The 24,735-nt window shown below is 48.4% G+C and overlaps 3 protein-coding genes across 4 annotated transcripts in view; 2 read left to right on the forward strand and 1 right to left on the reverse strand.

Moving 5' to 3' along the window:
- Positions 1–10,317: 10,317 nt before the first annotated feature.
- On the forward strand, positions 10,318–12,275 carry LOC121600211 (N(4)-(Beta-N-acetylglucosaminyl)-L-asparaginase). The gene is made up of 3 exons (XM_041928626.1): positions 10,318–10,523; positions 10,585–10,967; positions 11,126–12,275. The coding sequence occupies exons 1-3, from the start codon at positions 10,403–10,405 to the stop codon at positions 11,675–11,677; spliced, it is 1,056 nt and encodes a 351-aa protein (XP_041784560.1). The 5' UTR covers positions 10,318–10,402; the 3' UTR covers positions 11,678–12,275.
- A 996-nt stretch (positions 12,276–13,271) lies between these two features.
- The window catches only part of LOC121598990 (paired mesoderm homeobox protein 2A-like), a 39,080-nt gene continuing 27,616 nt past the window's right edge, over positions 13,272–24,735 (forward strand). The window contains exon 1 of the mRNA XM_041926393.1: positions 13,272–14,948. Within this exon, the coding sequence (XP_041782327.1) occupies positions 14,603–14,948 (346 nt within the window). The 5' untranslated portion in view covers positions 13,272–14,602. The remainder of the gene's footprint in view (positions 14,949–24,735) is intronic.
- Positions 14,975–22,935, reverse strand: LOC121598989 (sodium-independent sulfate anion transporter-like). 2 transcript variants are annotated; one of them, XM_041926392.1, is made up of 5 exons: positions 22,600–22,935; positions 17,380–17,531; positions 17,064–17,302; positions 16,206–16,986; positions 14,975–16,135 (listed from the first exon to the last, which is right to left on the reverse strand). In XM_041926392.1, exons 1-5 carry the CDS (start codon positions 22,602–22,604, stop codon positions 15,342–15,344), a joined length of 1,971 nt encoding a protein of 656 aa, XP_041782326.1. In that variant the 5' UTR covers positions 22,605–22,935; the 3' UTR covers positions 14,975–15,341. The 2 variants fall into 2 exon arrangements, with proteins under 2 accessions (XP_041782326.1, XP_041782325.1); XM_041926391.1 differs by lacking the exon at positions 22,600–22,935 and adding an exon at positions 20,589–20,782.

Genomic DNA, 24,735 nt, shown 5'->3' on the forward strand with positions numbered 1-24,735 from the left:
ACGTAATCCTTGGGGAGGATGTCCGGAACCAGAATCGAGACATATGTGTGTGTGTGTGTTTTCCAGCCACCTTTCCTTTTTGGCCATCGTTGTTTGAGAGCAAAATCCCAAGCCGTTCACTAGAAACACGACTCATTAGTTCTTCAAACAGCGCGAATGTCCATGTTTGTCGTCATCCTCCACTGAGTGCGCACGAGAGCTTGGGACGGATCGGGAGGAGAGGGATCCAGGGACACTCCAACACCAAATCTGGCGATCCAGAGAAAAGTCGTTTGTCGTCCTGCTAAGCGGACAACTTCGATCCCGCGTATCGATTGGCGGCACCATGGCGAGGTTTCTTTACGCGATGTCAGCTCATCCTTAACCCACGGACCCACGGCCAAAGTTTAAGGGCGGAATTAATTCGACACCTGTATTCGTATAAAATCGAAGATCGTAAAGTTTTATCACGCCCCCGGTGACATGGGACCAAAACCGGGATCCTTTCGCACGGTAATTGAACCTGCGGGGGGAGAGAAAGTTTCTTTATGCCGTTGGTGGGACTTGGAGCGTACTAGCACGTACTTGAGTCTTCTTGTAAAGAGGATTTAGACGATGCTTAAGGGTGAAATTAACGGGGTCTCTTAAGAAGAAACATTAAAATTTCATTAGCCGCTCAAACCTGTGCCATAGTTTCGGAGAAAACTCCCACCATGGTCTATCCATAAATCGGTTAGTTGGCAGTGTCGTTAGAAATTAATTTGTCCCGAATCGTTCACAAGGCGCTAGGCGAAAACAAAAAATCACCCCTTTCCGGGAAACGTGACACCAACGACGGAAGGAAGCACTTGCGCTCGAAGGAACCACTTCCCTGCCAAGTGCATAGCGGCCAAGTGCGTGCGAACGAATGAACGAACGGCGTTCTAATATTTCCTGATTGATTATTATTATTTCACGATTGTCATCCTGACACGGGCTCGTTGGCTACCGTCACCAAGAACCCCCGGTGCAAGCTTCTCTACCAGCTACCCGGAATCACAGTATCAGCATCGGAAGTTGTGTGTGTGTGTGTGTGTCTGTCGGTCTCCGTTGTCTCGCTTGTGGTGTGGGATTTTATGCGCGGGAAATCACTTTTGCACGATAAAGCTGGCAAGAAAAAAGAGAAATCATCAACGAATCGGTCAACCGAGATGATGCGTCTCTTGTATGACAAGCCATTTGTACGGCGCAGTTGTTTTTGCTTCCTGCCTTCCTTTCTTCCCGATCGAGCGACGTTGCTGTTCCCCTCCCGACCGTTGCTTAGCCTGTTTGTCATGTGATAAATTATTTATGTAATCCATCTGATGATCAGGATGATGTGGAAATTTATCGGTTTTGCAATCTTCTTCTCCGGTCGGCGCTCGGGCCTAGAAATCGTCCAATTGTTTGTCATCTGCTTTGTGTGTGTGTGTGTGTGGGCAAGTGTTTGTTGTTTTTTTCAAGAGACAAGAGAAGGCAGGAAGAAGGCCAACAATTGAAGGCATGGTAATCGAACAAATCGGTTCCGAGGTGCGAGCGGCCGCCATCCCGGGAGAGGTCGGCCAGCACAACTGTCACTGCACGTGGCGTCCACGCGTACACTCGAAAGAAAGCAACCCGGGCGTAGCACGTGCGGGACCACTCGCAAAAACAACTGTCACCCTGGTGTGGTAGCGACCGCAGGATGCTACTACTGTATGTGTGTGTGTTGTAAGGTCAAGAGGCATGCTTGGCGGTAAATTATCCGGCCAAACAAAATAATGAACAGGAAAAGGCGCGTGTTAAAATCGATTTCACTTGGGTTTTATTACCCATTTCACAAACAAACTGGAAGCTTAACAAGATGAAGTTGTCTTCAAAAGGAGCTTCATTTACGGATTTTGTATTTCCAATTGCATACTTTATGGCGCAATAGCACCAGAAGTACAGATGAAGCTCATTTCGAAGGACGCCTAAATGCATGCAATACGCTGTTCATTATTACATGCTTAAGCGATTTAAATGGGAGAAAAGGAAACGCTTTAAAGGGTGAGTCCTTCTCATTCTCATGTTGAGGATAAAAATGTGTACATAATGTACTCTTTTTGGACAGCCCTCCAGAAACACATCCTCACATGCATCCTCACTGTGGGCAAAACGCTTGCACTGCTCCATTTTGTCTCGTTTCTGTTCAGTGCAATCTGTACCGCTATCATCGTTTCATTTCATTATGGAGACTTTGCTGGCTCGCTACCACCACGTCCGCCAACGCCATAAGATGGACAAAGTTAGTGGTCCACTTTCGTATCGTAGCGATACGAGCTCCTAGCTGTTTTGAAAGGAAAGGAAAGTGCACAACAACGAGATGCAGCTTGGAGCATTTACAACCGCTTTGGAGTTTTGTTTTCCCTCGGCATTAAAGGGGACTCCGTATTCGCTTGGGAGTTTGTCCTTAGTGGAAGAAATCATCTCATGAGCGTCATACAGTGGGGGATATTATGGGCATAAGGAATGTGTCTACTGTTTTACAAACTCTACGATGAACATAAAACTACCAAAAGTGCAATTTTATAAAAGAAAAACCTTGGTCACTGTTTTGCTTGACTTATGGAAGGATCGCTTCTGCCTTTATTTCTTCCTAATAATGATAATTTAAGCTCCATTTACTTGAAGAGTTCGATATCATTCAACTAACCCTTCACGCTTAAGTTCTCTGTTTACAGACACTTTACATCTTCGGCATCTTCTTGTTCAGTATCTTCAGAGCAAACGTCTCGAGAAAGTGCAATATTTTCCTGTTCATAAACGAATATGTACATCCCAGCGCTAGACCGCTTCCTTACGGTGGACGACTTTACGATCATTGCAATCCTCGGCGACATGTGAGATACTTCTTTTCGCTCGATTTCGCTCACATCCGCCTCTAAGGAGCACTGTAGAGCTGCTTTTGGGAGCAAATCTTTCGAAGGAGACCTTCCCTCGTCTGCCCTCACTCGTTAGACCACCGTTTAAAGGAATTGTCGTCGTAAATCCGTTCACTTTACGAGTGGCAAAGTAGGAGAAAATGGGCCAGAAGATGATTTTAAATAAATAAACAGCCCGTATAATCGGATCATCGTGTGCCTGCACACTTGCTTCGCTCGAACCCGGTTTTGTTTGGTGATGTTTGTGAACGTATTGGGACGCGTTGGTTGTTGGGGGGGAGCCATTTTTAGTGTGCGCTCCAGTCAAAATGACATAAACAAAGTCGCTCCCGCCCTCCCCCACACTAACGTGCGTCTTGATGAGGTGAATGAGAAATTCGCACCAAACCGGAACCGGCCGAACAATCAATCATTTCTCTAATCAGCCAAAAATTGGTCCACCGTGTATTGGTCTTGCGAGGGCCCACTTTAGCACGGATCCGGATCCAGCACCGGGTCGCATCTGCCGTTCCGGTTTCGCATCTTCACCGATCGGGACGCACCGTGCGAGCGCCCGATCTGGGCTAATCAATCAATTAATTGGCGGGGGCGCTTTTCGCAGCGACTGAAAAGCCGATCCCGGCTGCGCTGGTGCCGAATTCTTGCACTTCGACGTGGCACATCATCAACGGGCCCGGACCCGGGCTGGCTGTCACGCAGGTTGTCTTGATGCTTCGGCAATGTGCAAAAATTCGTTAGCCTAATCGAATCGTGGATGCTGGCAAAATTAATGTCAATTAGTGCCTGCTGTAGATCAGTTCTAAATCATCTCCACCGGAACAGCACAGGTGTCCGGCAACATTTTCGGCGAGGGAGGACGCTTTGCCCGGTGCCCGAGCTTCCCTGGGTTTGATTGTCTTACTCGAGGCATCAGAGACGCTCAGGCACGGTTCTGTGAAGGTTTTGCCGGGTGTCCGGAGCTGAAAAATAACAACCAGACTTTGTACCAATCGAGGTGACGGAGGGAACCGAGCAATGCAATTAGGGCGCAAGGATGTGTGCATAGGCGCACATGAAGAAAGGGGGAAAGCTAATGTATCTCCCTTTCCTGCTCCAGTGCCCAAAGATTCGTGACGCTGATGATGAGGAGTTGCACAGCAACGGCCTCAAAGCTCCGTGCAACAAGCTTTCCCTGGCAGGCTTTCCGGCGTGCCCAACATACGCTGAGGGACAAATTGTTCGGACAGGATCATAGATTCTCGAAGCGCGATCGTTTGTTTCAATAAGGCAAATAACGTTTGCAATCGTTGCCTTTTACAGTCGCTGGAGTCTATTGGGTGTGTGTATCGCTTTTTTCTTCTCTCATCCACTCCCGTATAGTGCTTATGGTAGTGATAATGCCCATTCACATTCGTTTTTTTTAAGGGTTTTTGTTGCGAAAAGCTTGATTGCAAGCCATAAAATGTCCTCCACGCAGCAATCGGAGAATGCATCCAGCCACTACAGTGGCCTCATGAAAAATAGGAATCGAAAAACGGCGCAACAACAGTGAGCCGAGTGGTGGTGTGTGTTATTCAATTATCGAAATGATTTCGGGTACTGCGACCGAACCCGCAGTGTGGCGGATGGTACACGTGGCGCAAGCACACTGCCGGAGCCGTAGGGGCCATTCTAATCCCGGTGCAGTACGTTCCGTTAATTGGATTATACGGTTTTTCGGTTTAAATCTTCCAAACATATCCAAAAACGATTCACGAGCGCATTGCCGTGCGCGGTGTGATAGATGTTGATTCATTTTACGACTTTTCGCCGTAACTTTTCGATCGCGAAACAGCAGTTACGGGTGTGTGTGTGTGTGTGTGTGTGTGTGTGTGTGTGTGTGTGTGTGTGTGTGGCAAGTGTCATCTGGGTTGCATGCTGGGACGGTTTTGGTGTGGGATTTGTAAAAGGGGAAAAATCACGTTTCTTAAATTAGCTCGATAAATCTTCATTTGTTGTGCAGTTTCTTGCTGTGGCGCTTGGGCGTTGGTGCTAAGATGCTAACCGCATGCTGCAGCTGTGCTCTGAGGGTGTAAGTTTAGCAAAGTGCAGCATTGTTAAAGCGCTTCCGGTTGCAAAAAAAAGCAAACGAGCTGGGAGGTAATGGGTAATAAAATTTACCTTGCTCATTATTTGCATGTAATTATCGCGAGGTGACAGGGAAGTGCAGAATCTGTGCCGTGTTGAGTAGAGATGATAAACAGTGATGCTGTTCGGTGCCCAAAGTGAGGTTAAGAGAATATAGCTAAGTTATGGTAGCAATGGCGCCTAGAGGTAGGCAATCTGTTTGACAAAATAAGCTTGATATCGTTATTGGTGGTAGTTAGTAGGCGATTTCATTTGAAGATCTTGTGTTTGGTAACATAGAGCACGATTTAACCTACTCAACACTTGGTTTGATATCGATTTATATCTGTAATTGAGTTTCGATGTGCATCTACTGATAGATATATTCGATTACACTTATTTTGTTGATAACAATCTCCCACCAAGTTGATGTTGCAAACGAAGATTTTATACGATACAGGCCGATAAAAGGATCCTAGAGTAGGGTAGAAGTTTTTCGTCCCGCACGCATCATCCCACTTTCCCTCCTCACAGGAATAGTTGAGCGTTCGGGATCGGGACAATCGTAAACAAATAGGCGCCGGCGTATCGTACACCGTGTTGAATCGCTCAGCGTGAGAACGCATGCTGGTTCCCATTTTCACGCGACGGCCCTGTCCCAGACAAACCCGTCTACCACCAGCCTAACGGATGTGTCGTGCTGGGCGGGAGGAAAAAATAGAAGCAGCGGGAAAAAAGTGATTTCATGAATCAAGTGAAAATGAATTTTATCTCAATTCCCGATGGACCAACAAAACTCACCACCTCCGTGTTCCAGGGGTTGAAGCACCTAGGCGCGATGCTGCTTTCGATGGTTTGTTTTCCAGGAGGACGCACCCCTTATGCGATGGGAGGAAGGGAAGGATCACGTGTTGGTGCCGGTGGTCGAACATAAAAAGGCAAACGCAGGGCGTATCGAGGGGTGGTCGTTGGATGGTCGCCGTGTGCAGCTTGATCAGCGTTCGAGCATCGGGCATCAGGAAAGCAGTCGTAAAACATTATCCCGGGGTCCCTGTTTCCACCCTTCGTGTGTCGAGTGGCCGTGTCGAGTGGGTGCGTTTCGGGTATGTTTCGGATATCATCAAAATTCGTCCTACATTACACGGTTAATGTAGCTGGAAGTACCTTCCCGGGGCCGGTGTACACGCTTACAGGATAACGTTCTTGATTTTCCATAGTTGAATGAGTGATGTTAGGGTGTTTGTTAGTTGATTTACCGTTAAATCTTCGAACAAAGACGGTAAGTTAGAGATTTTGCTCCAAAAAGAAACGGAAAAATTCAAAGTAAGAGTAAAATAGAAAGGAAGAACGCATCACATAGTATAACTTCAGGCGCGTATCATTCGCAATGCCAAATGAGACTACAAAAACCGGAACAAGTGCACGCACACGATCTGTTTTTCCTACGTGACAAGTGTGTGCCACACCGCTGGGGGTTGTAGAATGTGAAAAGGAGTCGCCGAATATAAAACATATTTATGACAGCCACTCCAGTGCTTCCCAACGCGCATAACAATGTTCCACGGCATTCGAGCAACGGGCCTGTGGCACGAGACGATATTTCCCCTTTCGATTTTGTTTTCCCTCGATTTTTTTATTCAAACCTTCCACAGCGAGGATACGGACAACCCTTACGTTTCAAATGTGACATTTTTCCTCTCTTCTATTAAGCTAACATCGAGCAGGATCATTTACTTCACCGCTGGTTGCAAGTGCTTTATCGGGAAAAAACACACGACAGACAAGACAGGCGGAAGCATAATGCGCTAATGTTGCACCGACATCACCACTGTCTCATCCACCAGATGACCCTCTCGAACTACCCCCTTCAAGCAGTAGTATCGAACGATAAATAATAGTTTGACTTCCGCTCCGGGGGTGTTCTTTTCCCACAATCGCCGAGCGAATCCTTCCCGATTTGTGATCCGGTTGCTCGGTTTTTTTGTGCTGCTTTTGGCACCCGACACAGCCGTATGCACTTGTTGTTTCCGTCGTGGAAAAACGCGCTTATCCTCCCCAGGGACTGGCGTGCTCGTGGGAGTCACGCGTTGGTTCTCACGGCAGGTTACTTGCGCTCCCAAAAAAAAGCAGCTTCACGCACACCGGCAACCCAGAAGGACGCCGGTAATTTACGGTTTAATTTAGGAAATTTCCTTTCAATTGTTCTTATAAAACGTCGCTTCTTGGTATGTGGGAAGACAACAATGCGTACTTGTACGGGGGGATTTCCTCACCATTCCTCCTCCCGTTCCGTAGTCCCTTAGTACCGTTGTAACATTGACGTTGCTTTGGTTTTTGGGTGGCTCATTTAATAATGGCACCAGTTATCTAATTAAGTAAATTGAATGTCTCGTGAGCCATTTTCTTTGCGTACAGTTTGGCGCTTCCTCTGCCGCTCTGTTTGTCTCACTCTCTCTCTCTCTCTCTCTCACTTGACACTTCCAAACCAGAAAGGATGTAAAAAGATTTTCCACCAACTGCTGTTTACAGAAGCGTAGCGTAATGGGGCGAATGGACCATTAAATGTGTTGTGTCCTCGCTCTCGCGCTTGGTCGCACACCGTGCCGTGTAGTTATAAGTGGTCACATTTGCCCCGCCGGTAATTACGAGCAACGGCTTGGTGTGCGGCTGCTTTGTTGCTGGCTGTGCGGATTTAAAACGCCAACGAGCCAACAACAAGCGGACCTGGGTCGGAGCTGCTGACATCTTTTTGCACTTGACGCAACGGTGGTGGAACGGTGGTTTGGTTTTTCAGCAGGCGGGCAGGGGACAGGGACGGGAATGGGACAATTTTCCATTTTCCCTAATGTTATTAGATTGTGCTTATTTATCAGTAACGGTTTCAGTTATGCTTGAAGTTTATGAAAGAGCCATCGCCGGTTGACACAGGAGAGAGCGAGGCAGAATGGTGAGCTTTTTCTTTGATTAGATACTTAGGTGCACAATCGTACGATAATTACAGCGAAATGGCAAGTAATCAGGGAGAGCACGAGCGGCGAACATTTCACCGGCAGCATCGGGCAGGTGTCGGAAGAGCCCGCAGTTACTTTAGCAAAATGATTGTCTGTAATTAGTGTGTAAGTTAAGCGGTAATGAATGCGAATCGCCAAATAAAACGCCTAAATGTATGCACGGCCCTTCACAAAGCTTTCGTGTTAGTGCCTTTTTGGGTTGCTTTTTATGGGCTTCAACAGTTCAGAAAACCCTTTTCAAACAGTTATATTGAAAAAATGGATAAACATTTGATTAATAAATACGCTGATTTCATATCAGTACTTGTTTGCATTACATTGGCGAGGTCACCCAGCAGTAACAACCCTCTCGCTGTAAACAGCCAATCACATTGACCTTTCCCGTGTATCCCCTTTTGTGGTCCCGTAGGGCGTGTACAGGGTGGGATGGTAGAGGGAACATACAAAAAGGATACGGTGCAGGTTTGCAGAAAATGGCTAAATTAGTTAAGTACTCAACTGGCCGGGTTAACGCTGCTAAAGTAATTAGCAACAGTCGGCAGACATACACACACACACACACATACACGCTCGTGGCAATCCGCGTGTGTTTGTATGTGCCCTCAATGCATCCGTTGTTCTTGTTTGCATACCCACCTTCACCCCAGTCCCGCGGATCATACAGCTTCTCCAGCAACGAAAATTCCAACAATGAAAACTATCAGAACGCGAACGGGAAAAGTGAAGCGGCCAGGGGTGCATCGGGAAAAGCAAACATTGCCCAGTGCACCAGAGCGCAGCAGCGACACTGTGTACGCGTGTGTGTGCTCATGAGAATGGAAAAAATTCGATTAATGTCAATTACAATTTACATAATATTTGCCTCGCACAGATGCATCGCACGGTCGCACAGGATGCAGTTGCGCACAGGTTGGGCACAATTTACGGCCCAGTCCGAACACGATGGCTGCGTACATAGTCACTGTGTGCGCCTTTGTGTATGTGTGTGTGTGTGTGTTTGGGTGTTTGGGTGAAGTGCATTCACACGCGAGATGCGTTTTGGTCGGATAATTTATGATGTCCCGCAACGCTCCCGGAGGCCCCCTGTTTTTGCACGAGCCGCACATATCGAGTGACAAACAGTACTGGTGGTGGCGGCGGTGGTGATACAGCGCATCTGTGGTCTTGGACACGGCCACTGCAAACACGACGGTGGAAAGTGCATCCGCAGTGCCGATGCACCCGCATGGGCAGATTTATGAACGACGAAATGCATCGGGACACTTGCAAGTCGCAAACGGAAGCATCGGGACGCATGCACATAAATTGTGTCCACTTTTCCAATCCATATTTCGCACGAACCTCGGTTCCACCGTTTTCTCAAAGCGCCGGAAGTGTCCATTTCCCCTGTGTTGGGCGGTGTGGCGCTTGTGGCGTGATTGAGTTTGACTTTGGATAAATTGAACGAAAATCAAAAAGCGCATTCCTGTTCCTTTGGGGGGGGGGGGGGGGGGTGGGAGGAGTTGTGTGCTTGTGAAGGCGATAAAAACGGACCAATAAAATGACACACACACACAAACCCGAGTGCCCAGAACATTCCCGTAACGAGCCGTGCTCGGCCCGGGGGGTTTAACAGTTGTGGCGGTTCGGCCTGGCGGAAACTGATTGCGTAGTGTCGTCCGCGTTGTTTGGTCAGGATGGAAAATAATTAACGAAATTAAATGAATTTATTTGTTTTGCACGGTGGCCCCGCCGGCCGTGGGCTGTGTTTTTGTGTCTGCCTCCTGCGCGGCGATGTTGGGCAGCTTGAGAGCTGCAAGACTGACTGACTGGAGGCGGCACTGGACCCGTGGACGTTCGGTTCGGAATGGAACGAACCGAAAAAGGGACACATTGTGGCCATAGCTCAAATTTTATTTCGGCTCTGTTTGAAGTGAAATATTGACAGCGAAACGGTTTTTATGGGAAATTTTCCGGTAACGTTGGTTTGGGCCCGGGAGGCAAGTGATTAATGGGGAGTGATTCGAGAGGCACCAGCATTGAAACGTTTCAAACCGACTTCATTTAGACGAATGTCAGGGCGACTTCAGGGCGTAGTGCTTTAGTGATAATTGTTTTAACTGTTTTTAAGTAATTTGTTAAATATGAAATATTTTATAACCCGTTTTCTGAACCGAATCACCCTATACCTGGTGTAACGCTTATCAACACACTTGAAGAGAGGAAGCGCACTAACACGAGGGCAATAGCCAGCTGATTAACGGACATCTATAGAGCGGCCGGGAAGAAACACGCACATGTAAATGCCCAGCTACACTGATAACGTTCAAATGCCACCGTTGCGTTAGTGTTCGAGAGATCGCTCTCCGTTGTTGACAGATGATAATTTGACGTTAGCCGCACAGGTTGCTTTGTTTTGCTGCGAAGATGCTGCGGCTCGAGATCGTTTCATTCCGTGTTGTGCTGTTTCTTGCCTTTCTCTGCACTGCTAAGGCCGGACTACCGCTGGTGGCGACTACTTGGGGGTTCACCAATGCCACTTTGAGAGGTACGAGACGGGTTTTGGTGACACTTTACACTGTGCTAACATTACCAACTTCCGCTTCCAGCATACCAATCCCTGACGGTGGGAGAGTTTGATCCGATCGAGGCGCTGGTGGAGGGATGCAGCGTGTGCGAGCGGGAGCAGTGCGATGGGACGGTCGGGTTCGGTGGCAGCCCGGACGAGAACGGCGAAACGACGCTGGACGCGATGCTGATGGACGGGAAGACGATGGACATCGGGGCGGTGGCGGCGTTGCGCGACGTGAAGCATGCAGCCGAGGTGGCCAAGTATGTGCTGCGGAACACCAGGCACACGCTGCTTGCCGGCAGCCAGGCGACGGACTTTGCCGTCATGATGGGCTTCAAGCGAGAGTCGCTCCAAACGGACGCGTCCAAGAGTATGTGGAGCGCGTGGAAGAATAATCACTGTCAGCCAAACTTTTGGAAGGTAAGTGTGAGTGTGTGTGCGTTATGAGCGGGTCATCAGCGGGGTAGGGAGATAAAACCGCACCGTTATCAGCTCAAAGGTGAATTGATTGGAACGTGAAATGATTTGCATAACAGTTTGAAAGCACATTCTTATCATGTTTTTTTCTCTTCCTTCAGAACGTGATTCCTTCTCCATCAATGTCTTGTGGTCCGTATGAACCAGTGTCCGCCAACTCCGTCCAACCGGACCTTACCGCAGAGCTTTCTTCCGATCGATCTGGGTATGATTTCGGACAATACAACCACGATACGATTAGCATGATCGTAATTAACGAAGAAGGACACGTGGTGGCAGGAACGTCAACGAACGGAGCACGCCATAAGATCCCCGGCCGGGTGGGAGACTCCCCAATACCGGGGGCAGGAGCGTACGCAGACGCCGAAGTGGGGGCAGCAGTAGCCACCGGGGATGGAGACGTTATGATGCGCTTTTTACCTTCCCTGCTGGCCGTGGAGGCGATGCGTAATGGTGTCGATCCAACTGAGGCTGGACAGCAGGCGATTGCAAGAATTGCCAAGTACTATCCATCGTTCGTCGGAGGGATTGTCGTTGTGACGAAGGAAGGGAGGTATGGGGCTGCTTGCCATGGGATGAACGAGTTCCCATACTCGGTGGCCGATGGCACCGAAGCCAATGGAGCCGTGCGTGTACTAACCGTCAAATGCTAACCGGTATAAAGGGATTAAAGGAGGAATTACATTCGCTACAACATCGAGTACGACTAATCGTGCCAAGCCGGAATCCACCCCTAAAGTTCGAGCAGCAATTAATACAATCATAATAAAATTATCGTCATCAAAATTTTAAATCCACTTTACGGTCGCGTTGATCCGGGGCGATTATGTTGTATTCATTACAAGGCGATAGCCTGACACCGGCGATAACTTTTAACAGACGCGGTAACGTGCGGGCAGGCGAAATCATCAATCGTAATCCAATAAAAGGATCCACCTTCGGGGCTTGTTTTGAGCAATCCGGCTCGAGCACACGCGACACGATGGGCTTTCTCGTCTTGTCGGTGTCGACGTTGTCGCTCGTCTTGGAGCAGACGGGCAAACAATCCTTTGTGTCCCGGTTCTGGAGTAACCCAAATGCACTGAGGCAGCACACCAGTCTCCCAGGCTCTATCCCATTCTGTAGTGTGTGCAGAGACTATGGTCCATATCTTCGTTTTTTTTTTTTGTTTAAGGCAAGCATACCAAACATGCACTCGCTCAGCGAAATATAAACATCGAAATCTGTGTTGAATGTGTTGAAAATAGGGATACAAAAAGAAGAAGAATTGTAAATAAAATGTTGCACACTGTGTTTTTCATCTCATCGCACTACTATAGAGCAGGAATGTCTGATCGCAGCGCCGTCCTTCCACACTGGGGAATCGTTCTTAAATTGTTGGCCCGGTTGTTTTGCTTGCAGGGTTTGTTTGCGTGTGTGTGTGTGTATGTCCTTTTGTTGTTGTTGTTGTTGTTGTTGTTGAGCTCAATTCCAACTTGATGTCTCAAGAGGTTTAATACTAGCGGCACCATCACAAACACCCATATTCATTCAGGGAAACAGTTCTGGACGTCGAACCAATACTCTCGTACCGAAATAGTTCGACACTCGCAGGAACTGCATACCCGGGGTAAGAATATTTAGCAAAGAATCAGAAAACGAGCATTTATTCGAAGACGCACCGTGGAAAAGAATTGCTGGCTGGAAACATGATGGGAAAAACGCAATTGTGACGTCACGGAAAACGCTCTCCACGCGTTGCTGTGTGCTCCCGTGCGCTTATTGGTTAGAGCGGCATGTGCAAGGATAGCCACGCCCAGCTGAAAAAAACTGTACTTTTCCCCTTAACGGCAGAGGGTTCCTTTGCTGTTGGATGCTGTTGGGGTGAAACAATATCCTTGCGCATCGGAGAGCTCGAGGCGTACGAACACGTGCCACCGTGTGCAGCAGAAAGAGACGATCCGCAAACAGGATACGGAATCAGCGTGTGTTTGTACTCTCGCGCCGCAAGTCTACCACGGGAAGGAAAAGGACGAACGTGTGCGGTTGGCTGTTGGACCCTCTGCTCTGTTTGCGCCGTCTGCGGCAGGTTGCGTACGGGTACATGTGCGTGTGACATGTGTTGTTTCCTGTAGGGAAATTGCGCGGGGGGAACCGACGGATCGCCTGCAACAATAGAAAACACCAGCATCAGATGGGACTCTCGTGACGGGACAGGCTTTGAGTTCACATTTATTGAATTAAGCTTATCATTTGATTTCGGCGAATGCAAGCAACCGGTCGCAACCGAGCAGCAGTGGCAGCAGGTCCTTGCATCGTCACGGCAAGTCAGTACGAGCGAAAAGTTTGAGTCGAGATTTCACCGTTGCGCCGATAGGCATTCGTGTGCGGTGTTGGCTGAGGGTGGACCCCATTTTTGCTCAAAGTGTTCCATTGATGGTTTGAAGCGAATAATAAGGTTCTTTGGTAGGCGCTGTGAAGGGTGGTGAACATAAACAAGGTGTTAATATTGAGGAGAAATTTGAAAACATCTTGCTAGTGTTACTAATGTTGGTGTGAAAATCAAATGGTGTCCTCGGTACCTATAAAAACGAAGTAAAATTCATCTTCAATTCTCTTCGATCTATTACTTGTGATAAAAATAACAATAAAAATCGACCTTTCCGCACGCCACCAATTTACGCGAATGGGCCAATAACCCATCATCAGCCAGGTGCGGTAAAACATTGCGTTCGTACACAGTGACGACGTGAAAATCGGCACAATCCGTCGTTTTGTGGAGGCAAGTGCGTTGAGCGAGGGAAAATTCATGGATAATAAAAATAAATAACGCCGAAAAAAAAACACACATACAAGAGCACACGGAAAACAAAATTACACATCAACAACCTTCATCCAGCGGAAGAGGGCAAGGAAAAACGGCCGGGAAACTCAACTGACAGACATTTCGACGCGTAAGTGAACGAACGAAAGGGAAGTGAGAAGAAAAAAAAAAACACACCAAATTCAGTGAAAACTACCGCAAAAAAGTACTCAACCGGAAGCAGAGCAGCGAGTACGCGCGGCCAGGCAGCGGCGAGAGCTGGAAATTAATATTTAATTTCAATTCAACCAAACGATCCCCGGGTGTTTGTGTGGGCCAGTGCGAGTGCGTGTGTGTATGCGAGTGCTGGAGGTGTATATTTTTCCGTTTATCCAGTTTCGGCAGCGAAAAGGTGCGAATTTGGTGTTTTCATTGCGGGTGATTCGAAGCGCGAATCGATGTTTACCTTTTTTGCGCTTTCACGCGGCATGAATTGAACCGTCCATTCCATCGTTCGAAATTCCCCCCGCGGAAGCGATCAGTGAAAGTATTATTGCAATCAGCATTATCATCATCCGCGTACGCAATTGTGAAAAAAGCCGAGCGAATAAATCGAGCGAGTGCGCCTAGAAGGTAGGCAATCTACGGATAATCGATACTCGGGTGAAGTGTTTACCACGACTTGACTACGCCCTTTGGGCAACGTGACTAAACGCTCTGCAGACAGGGCGTCTCCATTGTCTCTTTTTTGTGGTGAAGCGTACATTAAAAAGCCGTCAAAATTTATCCACACGATATGGACTACTCCTACCTGAACCAGGCGGCAGCTAGCTTTGATTCTAGCTGCCTCCAGGGCGGTATGGATCCGACAGGGCTGGGCAATATGCCCTGCTCGTACGGGGACCTCACGTCCTGCAGCCAGATGTCGCAGGCCGCCTATCGCTACACGGCGGCCGCAGCGTCCATGGCGCGGTCGTACAATCCCGTCGGCACCGGGGTCGGACCGGGCAATGTGACGATGAGTGCGCTGCACCATGCAGCCGCCGCAGCCGGGCCCGGATCGCAGTGCTCGGTAATGGGTGGTCGGACACACCAGGACGTGCATCGGGCCTCCATGTTCCAGACATCGATGAATTTGCAGTGTAAGTATAAAACAGATGCTCTCCTCTTCGTTTTGCATTACAAGTACATGGTATAGGTTTATTTTCTGCTTTTTGATTATCAAATGCTTACAAACTATGGGTGTCTTTGCGAGCAGACACAATGTCTGCTCTTTAATTCATCGTATCGAATCACACAGTTACTACATCGCACTGTGCAGTAGACATCGGGTGTGTAGTAGCGCATTAAACGACGTTACGACGTTTGACAGGAACTGTGGTGAACATATTAAGTACTAGAAAGGAACGCCGTCGTGCGTTCGAATAGCTTAACGGTTGTCTTTATCGCCTAAATGTACAGATCACTTGTGTCTTTTGTTTCTAATTTAAGTCTCTATGCGTTAGGTAGCCATGTATATCTGGATCGTTCGCCCCTCAAGCAGGGATACTCTTTCGGCGACACTCTTGAATAGCCTTGTCCAGCTGCTCAAAGTCATAGAACACACGATACTCGAGATCGGCTCCCTCGAACACGTTACCCACGGAGGGTTTGAGGTTCAGGAAGAGCAGCAGTTGGTTTCGGCTCTTAAAGTCCTTGATGAGCGTGTCGATAACTTGGGCGGCCGTAAAGTCCGCACCGTAGATGTGCGTACAGTCAATCACGACCGGAATCTGGCTCTTCAGACCGTGCTTGTTGATAAGGTTGCGCACGTAGTCGACCGAGGGGAAGATGAGGCAGCGATCGGGCGTGAGCATGAGATACTTAACACCGCACGGTGTGACGGCCTGGTCCATGTGAATCTTGGGCCGAGCAGCATGGTACAGGATGAAGAGAATGTTCAGTCCAATGCCAACCAGTATACCGTACTCCAGTGGAAGTGCAAGGCAGGCGATGAAGGTCGCAATACCAGGGATCAGATCCGTTTTCTTGCTCCTCCACATTGGTTTTACGACACGCACCTCAATCATGAAGATAACGGCGGCAATGATGATCGCCGCTAGTGCAGCTCGCGGGATGTAGAAGAAGTAAGGTGTGAAGAATAGCAGGGCAAGGATAACGAGCAGGCCGGTGTACAGACCACCGAACGGAGTGCGTACACCACTGGCATTGTTGACGGCACCACGTGAAAGGGCTCCAGTTCCGGGGTATCCCTGCACGAAAGAGTTAGCAATGTTGGATACTCCAATCGCGATCAGTTCCTGGGTAGCATCTACAGGCTTTCCATCAGCTAGAATACAAAGAGATGTGGAGTTAGACATGATGTTGGGAAAATTCTTCAAGGATGTAAGAGCACTTACCGAAAGCCTTGCAGATGGCAATGTTTTCCAGCAGAGCAATCAACGGGATGACAATAAGCATCGATCCCAAACCTTGCAGCAAGTCACCGAAGCTCTCGTACTCCTGGACGATCGTTCCATTTGCATCCCTTACCTCCGGCACCGAGAACGGTGGAGCCTGTACACTTGGCAAACCGCTCGGGACATCTCCAATCATACGGAACGGTTCCTTTCCATTCTCATAGAATGCAGCACCGATGCCACCGCAAACCACCACAATGATCGCATTACGAGCCGTTCCAATAAGCCACAGTGACTTGTTGATGATCTTCTGAGCGACGGACTGATCACAAGCATCCGGAGGTCCAACTTTGATGCGTGGCAGGAGCCTCATCAGCAGCAGCACCACAATACAGATGAAACCCATGAGTGCATCTCCGACCTGGGTGTTGTGTATGTCATCGATAATGGACGACCACTGTTCGATAAAGGTGTTTCCTTTGGCGGCAATGCCCAGCAGATCCTTCACCTGCGAGCTGAGAATGATCAACGAGACGGCGGAAGTGAAGCCGGAGCTTACGGGTCCGGACACAAAGTCAATCAGAAAGCCAAGCCCAAACAGTCCCATCAGCAGCTCGATTAGGCCGGTCAGGAAGCAGAGCAAAACGGCACGCTGCCATACGCCGTCACACGCTTGGAAGGTTAAGAGAGACGCAATTGCGGTGGGTCCCATCGGGACGTCCTTGCAGGAACCGAGCAGGATGTACACGAAGCAACCGATGAAGGAACCATAAAGACCGTACTGAAGAAGGAGACAAAAGAAGACAGTGAGATTCAAGTCTGTTTCTAGACACATAAATCAGCGGGACTGATTCTTACTGCAGCGGGTAAGCCGGCAATGCTACTGTAAGCGAGTGCCTGCGGGATGACAGTGAGTCCCACGGTAATACCAGCCACCAGGTCTCCGACAGCATCATCCATGTTGTACTTTGGCAGCCAGTTCAGCACCGGAACACGTTTGTAGAGGATCTTACGGCGGCACATATTCTTGCACTTGCGCCGGGCCCAAGGCCCAATAGCTTTGATCTGATCCATCGTTGACTGTTTGTCGTCCGTCACTGCGTGCGTGCGAGAGCGAGTGGGGCGTTAGTACAGCAATCAGGAGGAAAAGAGCGTATAAGGTATATCTACTTACATATGAACTCGTTGCTACCGCGATACCCGACAACATCCTTGTGAATCGGTGGCACACTCAGGGAGTGCTGGGAGCCGCTCAACCCGTGTATGTTGTAAACCGAGGCGGACTTGATCTGCACCTTATCCAGCTGTGTGTCGCTGGACGTTCGTCTGTTGTTGTGGAGAAGGAGAGAGAACAAAGTGTTCTTCTTAGTGGGCTGTTTGTTGCGAACTGTTGCCGGTGGTGTTGTTTTTCACATTTTCTTGGTAAAACGCACGGCGCACTCCAGCTGGCAGTCATCAGCAAAATGTGCGAATTGAGCCGGCTATGAGTCATCAATGTGTTAAACCTTTGGCGTGCTTCAGTGTACACGCGTCCTCAAGGTCGCCCTTGGAGCAAAGCTGCGCAATAAACGGATTTTCAAGTGCAACTTCGAGGTGTTGGACCACACGCCACGGGTAATCCAGTTTCAATGTAATAGGCTTACAGTGAAGTGATATTGGAAGACATTGAGTGCTACTGAATGCACTATTCTCGCTTGATGCGGATTTAAACAACAGTGCTTAGCTACAAATCATCTTCTTCGCTCATAGTTACATAAAACAAATGAGGAAAGAACAAAAAAACATAAAGGAAATAATCATTTTTTATTGTTTCCCTAACTAACGTTAAAGACGCCTACCGACAATCGCTTGTCGGAACACAACGGAGAGCAGCGTTTAGCGGTCGTTGTGTTGGTGTGCTAAAATTAACATTTTTGCCAATGCCTGCTTTAATGTCTACTGTCTTTCACATGTGCGATGGGATGATGTGATGCTTGGGAGAGGGATGAGCTAAAGAAGAACTCGGAACGATGTTCTAATCACCAGAATCAGCTGACGTAACACGAGCTTGGTTGGCGTCCCATAAATCTGGGTCGCAAAGCGTAAGTGTTGGAAAAACATGCACACTTATTGAGGCGAAAGTAAAAGTAGCGATGCTTATTGGAGGAGCATTGTTTTAGTGTTCTTCCTGGTATCTAGCGCGTCACCAACGCGGCAAACTGCTTGTCGCAAAGCTAACGTCAGATCATAATTTATTCACCTGTCCGTGGCTTACTCACGCTCATGTTTGCTACCTTGCTGATAGCACGAGTGCGGTCACGTTTGCCGGTTGTACGTAGACTGGTTAGAATTAGCATCGCACCGCAACGCCTATCGGCCATAAATCCACCGCCGTGTCTCCACTGTGTAAGGATAAACAGAGCGTGGCCGTCTGCGCCAGGTGGTAAATCTGTTCCGTCCACTCGAAGGCGCTCGTGTGCTCCCGCTTTGGAGTGTGTTCCCGTAGTATGCTTAGCTAATCGTGCCATACTGCTACGTGTAATGAACCCCAGGCCGGATGCAAATGGACGGCAAAAAAAAGAAAGGTTGTTACTTCGAAATGTGATTAATTGGTGATATTTGAAGCATTTCCACCGGTGCCAGAGTGCGCGCTGCCAGAAGAAAAACACGTGCAGTGCAATGAACGGCCATGATTTTGACCGCGAAACTGCTCCCACTAGGGCCGAATTTTGGGGATGTGTGTTTCAAGTGCGGCGTTTTAACCGATTTTGGCAGCCGATCACTTTTGACAACGCGGGCACGGATTGTTTGTACACCCCGCGATGAGTTCTCTCGTACGATTGCAACACAGGGCCCTTAGGGCTGGGAAGATGAACGATAGGTGAAGTATTCACGTGATGCGCTCATGTGAGGTGCTGGCTGAGCGGAACCGAAGAGTAAACCATCCATGCTCAATGGGTGCGGAAGCTCTCGCTAGTGATGTGATGAAACTGGCCGAAACGGGCCATGATAGAGACACAGCCAGGTTGTCTTTGGTGACCGAGATCAGCCCCGAGAAACCATCGTGGTACGTGAAGTTCATGAACGCGAGAACGTAATTTGGGCAAGTCTATTTTCGGAACAACGACGCGACGTATGTGTATCTCTGCCTTTGCCGTGTACCGTTTAACAGCATCAACAGAAACGCTTCTGCTTGAATGCTGAACGAAGCAACCTTCCTTTTTGCGAGACAATTGCAGTCAGCTGATACAGCTCTGTTTAGCTCAGGATCCTGTCCAAGCTCTTGGTGTGATGCTCCAAAATCTCCATGCACCAGTAAACTGTCCACTTTTGAAGGTGTTAAAGGCTATCAAAAGCTTATTGCCTAGCCTTCATTGCCCGCGGTTGATATCAGCGCTGGCTCGTGGCAACTCGATTGACAAGTTGCAAGTGCACCTGAGGCACTGCCACAATTCGCACACGCACCCCCCAGTTGGCACGCTGTCCACCGCAATGCCAAAGGGTGTCAATTGTCGCGATAAGGCCATTTTGATGGGTGGCAATAAAAAAAAAGAGACAGCCAAGTTTAAGCAAAAAGAAACTAAAACTCGATTATGATCGTGTACGATTGCTGCTGATGATGCCCCGCGCGAGAGTCCAATCTGACGTGAGTGTGTGTCATGTTGACAAGGGTGAAGGGAGCTGTCCATTTGTCAGCGCGATATTACTTCACGAGACCGGTGATAACGACGGGTCGTGCTTGATGCCGCTTGCCCATCATGGAAAGTGGAAAAATCGCATCACACGGGCCACCACGGGTCCACGGGGCCGCACATAACGACAAGCGGCATACGTTGTCGGAATGCTGGATGATTGTTCCGTGTTTTTTTGTGTTGTTGTTGTGTGTGTTTGCAGTTTGCACCTATTCGCTATTTGCACAGTGTTCAAATTTATCAGCTAATATATTACATTAGAGCACGTAGCGGAGATGGTCAAACACCGCGGGGGAAAAATGCCACAAACAAACAAACAGAGCAATTTTGGGCAGCATCGGCAAAGATAAGCGTGGCCAAATCTTTACTTTACCACCAAAGCACGCGATTCTTATCGTCGCTAGCGGCACTGCTTATTTAGCTTGCCTTTGTGGTATTTTTTGTGCAGATTTTTCGGGCATGTTTACCCGGCGGGGGATGGGAAACGGTTTACTGAGCAACATCATCCAGTACACAGCATTAGTCACACGCGGTGTAAACCGTACGGGTTTCGTATCGCATTGCGTCTCGTGCGCTCAAGTGATCACGAGATTCTTCGGGGTGTCCGATGTTACGGGGTGTTAATAAATGTTAATGTTAATGTTAAATGTTAATAAAATGATGTTACGGGGTGTTAATAACCAATTGGTGACTTTCCACAAACAACGCTTACCGAATGTCTATCCGTGGGATGGTAAGGCTGAAGGTGCTGCTGCTGGTCGCAGGTTCTGGCGAATCGTTGTTGTTGGCCATCACTGAAACACACGCGAACGTTCAATGGGTTCAACGCGCAATTTACTCGAAAGTCTGGCCCAACCGAAAGCTACCGACCAACTGACTGATCGTCGATACCGATTTGCATCGTGCTGAAACCCTTGCGAACCCTTCCGAGCGAAAGTGGCCGAAGTGAATGTTGTTCTTTTTTTCTTGGCGTATGCAATACACGGACAAAAAGGCCAGTATTTTTACCCACGAGATCGAGCATTGGTTCAGTGTCTTAGATCACTGACAAGTGTACGGCTGCCAGCACTAGCAAGTGTCAACTGTGAACGCGAAGCGGTCCCTGCTCTAGGACGTGTTTGCGTCAGCTGTCAATGATTTGCGTGTGCATATGGCGTTGTTTACTTTTGCCGTTTTTTTTGTTGCTCCTTTGCTCCATTTTCAAGCTGATGCCTTAACCATCTTATGCCTTGTAGGTGTTTCTTCATGTGTTAATTCAACAAAAATTTACGTAAAATCCCTATCAGTCTACATCAGTCAGGCTCAAAGCTTCCTCATTATGTGGACCTTACGAGGTAAGCGCACGCAGAATGATAACTGCAATTGGCATGCAATTGGTCGCTTATCGTGGCTGGAGTGATAAAGGCCCTGGTGATGCTAATCGTTCAAGTGCTTCCAACAGCTCGGCTAGTGACGTCCAAGGAAGTGATTTATGTGCATGGTTGAAGCTCCGGAGCAATCTTTGCAAAAGACGCAAAAACGAAGCTTAGCGGGCGAATTTTCACAAACAAACACGTGCGTACGATCAATCGGGCGACTGCGAACAACACGCGAATGAGATTTTGTTCGCTAATCTGTTCGCAAAAGCGAAGCTCGTATCGCCGGCTCGTATCTCATCGCAACAGAATGCGTTTAATTGCTCAATTTAGTCGCTGGTTTTTGATTGATTTGGTCGTGCAGTGTACGTGGATGGCTTTTTCGCACAGTGTTAGTGCTGTTTGCATGGATTATGATAATTCACGGGTGACGGAATCGTACGATTAACCGGATGACGGTTTGTTATCTGCCCGTACAGCTCGGCAGTGCGGTGAGCGTGGCTAGGGTAACGTCGTTCGCGTTATCATAGGTGATCTTTAGTCCGATCGTTGAACCAAGTGCGTTACGTTAGCGCGTTACTCTTTAAACATGGCTTTTCGGAACGGTGCAACGAACGTTGAAAAGACATCTCGAAGGAAAGGAATTAACTAGAAAATATGAGCATGTAACCATTCTTCGAGGTATGAGGTGTTTGCTTGAGAAATGCAAAAAGAGAACAAAATGACGCGCGCGAAAAATAGACATTTTTCTACTCTTCCCCGACTCTGTTTGCCCAGACATGCAAAAGAGTTGTTAGCGTTTGTTTCGGTTTCGTGTTGTTTTGTAATTGATTCGCAGAATTTCGAGTGGCCATGTGGGAGTCGCTGTGTGTTTCTTCACTTTCATCAGACAAGGTCGTGATAATGAACAATCAATTGGAAAGTGCTTTTTTTCTCTCTAGCATCCAGGGATGTTAGCACACCTGCTCGATTTCAGCCGCTCCAGACACTTGTCAAAGCGCTTGTACCAGAGTACCGAGTGTATGTGTGCAAAATGTACTATTTGATGTACAGAAGGGGCGCCCGATAAGGCGTTGCTTGTTTTGCTGTTCATTCTTAAGTTGGCTCAATGTTAAGTTTGCCTTGGTTTTTAATAGTTTCTATTAGTTTTATCTCCGCAGACGTGGCGCATGTGCTTGACAAGTGTCCGGTAGTGTGACGAAACCAAGACTGGTCGCGAGAAGAGCAAATACTTCACTAGAGCATTAGGTCAGCCGTGTGAGGATGTGTAAAACTAGATCTAGGTCCACTTGTAGTGTTGTTTTACGATGCAACCTAAAAGCCCTGGATGGACTGTGCCGAACAAAGAAGCGAAAGATAGATACTTACGACATTGTAGATCTTGTATTGCTGCTACCGTTGCGAGATTATTTCACAAAACACACCCTCATACACACACACACACACACTACACGCACCACAATAATCCCGCTACACTTTAGAAGACTCTTGTTCGAATTAAAAATCTTCAAATCAAACGCCGTAGCACACAATTCCACCGGCAGCGTGCCTGCGCAAGCACTTTCCCAAGTGGGAGGCTTTGCTTGGTGGTTCAGTCGTCACGGGTTCAGGAACAGGTTCAGGATGTGGAGACGGAAAACTCAGGGAACCCTTCCGTACCGTGCGCCAACGGTTTACTGAGCCGACTCGGCCGATGGTGGGGAAATTTTAATCGAATCTGTCCACCCGGCAAAAGGTGCTCACAGAAACGCGCAAGAAGCGTGTCCGCGGTCCCGTCGGTAGCCATTGCAGCCGGTGCGAGAGGGAGCGAAACGGCTGTGAATTGTTTGAATTGCAGCTCTCTTTCTTACGCCCGGGTAGTGCGGGGGTCTAGTAATTTGTTTGTCTTCTCTCTTATCTTCTAAGCGGACACTTGGTTTGCGGAGCGGAGTGGCTCTCAGACAAAAAGGTCTCGCCTTACGCCGCTCAGTCTGAGCGGCTCGCGCAAAAGGCGCGCAAAATTCTCTCCTATCGCGTTCGTATCAGTACGGCAAATCAAGAGAGCGGGAGATAGAGGACGCTATACGGAGTGGGGTGATACACAGAGGGAAAACAGTAGGTGTACTAAAAAGTTATGTCAATATTTAAATTAAAAAATGTTTGCGAGGAGGATAAGAAATTTGTTACAAGACTAAGCAATTAATTCATACGTGATGTGCACTATACAAACATTCAAAACGTTTTAATGCAGAAGCACACCGAAAAACGTCTAACATTGCACCGTTTCTCAAAGTTAGAATGAATCGTTTGCTTCCTCTCGTGGTCGTGAGAACGCTTGCAAACGTTGACGATTTCTCGCCGATTGTCTTATCTCGTCGATCAGCTTCGTCGGCGAGCGATCGCGCAAAACGTTCCACCCCGCTTCACGTTTATCTTTCCCAAGCCACGGAAAGGGGGGGGGGAAGAGAAACATGCCGTTCACGGCAGAGCGGGTGCAGTAAGAAATCGAATCTACTAATTGACAATTGAAGTTTACCGTTTAAGTGGGTTGTTCCGCGGTTGTCTCGTGCGGCAGGCATCCGATAATGGCAGTTCGCACGCGAGTAAACAGCGCCATCCGCGCACGCTCGTGCGTAAACATAACGTGTTTCCGCACGGTAGTAGCTGGCGACAAACACACGCTGGCGGTCGAAAACAACAAAATATTCATAAAAGCATAAATCATGGGCCCGGGCTGGGACGGTACGAACTGTCTGCTGTCACCAAGGCGCGAGGATGAGTATCATGCACGATAAAAACATGATCATAAACACTCATCCCCTCGCACCCGATAACGACCCGGGACGACGCGGGTAAGGTGCCATTGTCTGTTTGTGGGTCGTCATGCGTCACCCGCGCCGTGGAGGCTTCTAGAGCGGCAAAGCTCGCACAAAGTTTCGCTAGCGGCAAACGTACACACAAACAGCCTTGAAAAATCTATCAGCTGCGGGTGCTATCGGTCATAGCGAATCCATTCAACGCAGTGCCATAAAGCGGAGGTCCGAAAATAGATTGACAAAAGCTTTATGGGCTATTCTCTTTCCAAACGGCAAGGTGAAGGGTGTTGTTTTGCTGGGCAATCAGATCGGATCAAAATCAGGTCAGTTTTATTGGCCTTAGAAGGGGAGATGGATGGAAGGTGTCGTTTGGATTAGAAACGTTTTTGCGCGGATGAATGGTAGGAACGCCCGGTGATAAGGGAGTTGTCATATCCGTGCGAAACCATAAATTTCGCCGGGCTGATAAGGCAGACCCGGCAGGCCCTGAGACTTTACGCTAATTGGTGCAATATTCAGGGTGTTTCGTTGTAGTACGCCATGTTTATGATGTTTGTTTGGGTGGCTTGGAGGCCGGACCGTGTGCATCTCGAGCGGAAAAACGATCTAGTTGTCGCTATCTGCTACGATCGGTGTGATTATTTTGGGATGCTACTGTAGCGAGATGAGTGATGCAAATTGCATAGCTCTAGGCGTTCGAGCTCTGTTC

The sequence above is a fragment of the Anopheles merus genome, chromosome 3L (assembly GCF_017562075.2).
Source record: "Anopheles merus strain MAF chromosome 3L, AmerM5.1, whole genome shotgun sequence".
NCBI classification, from domain to species: Eukaryota; Metazoa; Arthropoda; class Insecta; order Diptera; family Culicidae; genus Anopheles; species Anopheles merus.

Excerpts from the sequence above, each read along its gene's own strand:
- LOC121600211 (XM_041928626.1), top strand. The coding sequence starts at position 10,403 with ATGCTGCGGCTCGAGATCGTTTCATTCCGTGTTGTGCTGTTTCTTGCC. Across the intron at positions 10,524-10,584 it reads CACCAATGCCACTTTGAGAG|CATACCAATCCCTGACGGTG; the intron begins GTACGAGACGGG and ends TTCCGCTTCCAG. Across the intron at positions 10,968-11,125 it reads GTCAGCCAAACTTTTGGAAG|AACGTGATTCCTTCTCCATC; the intron begins GTAAGTGTGAGT and ends CTCTTCCTTCAG.
- LOC121598989 (XM_041926391.1), bottom strand. The coding sequence starts at position 20,668 with ATGGCCAACAACAACGATTCGCCAGAACCTGCGACCAGCAGCAGCACC. Across the intron at positions 17,532-20,588 it reads ATCCCACGGATAGACATTCG|ACGAACGTCCAGCGACACAC; the intron begins GTAAGCGTTGTT and ends CCACAACAACAG. Across the intron at positions 16,987-17,063 it reads TTGCCGGCTTACCCGCTGCA|TACGGTCTTTATGGTTCCTT; the intron begins GTAAGAATCAGT and ends CTCCTTCTTCAG.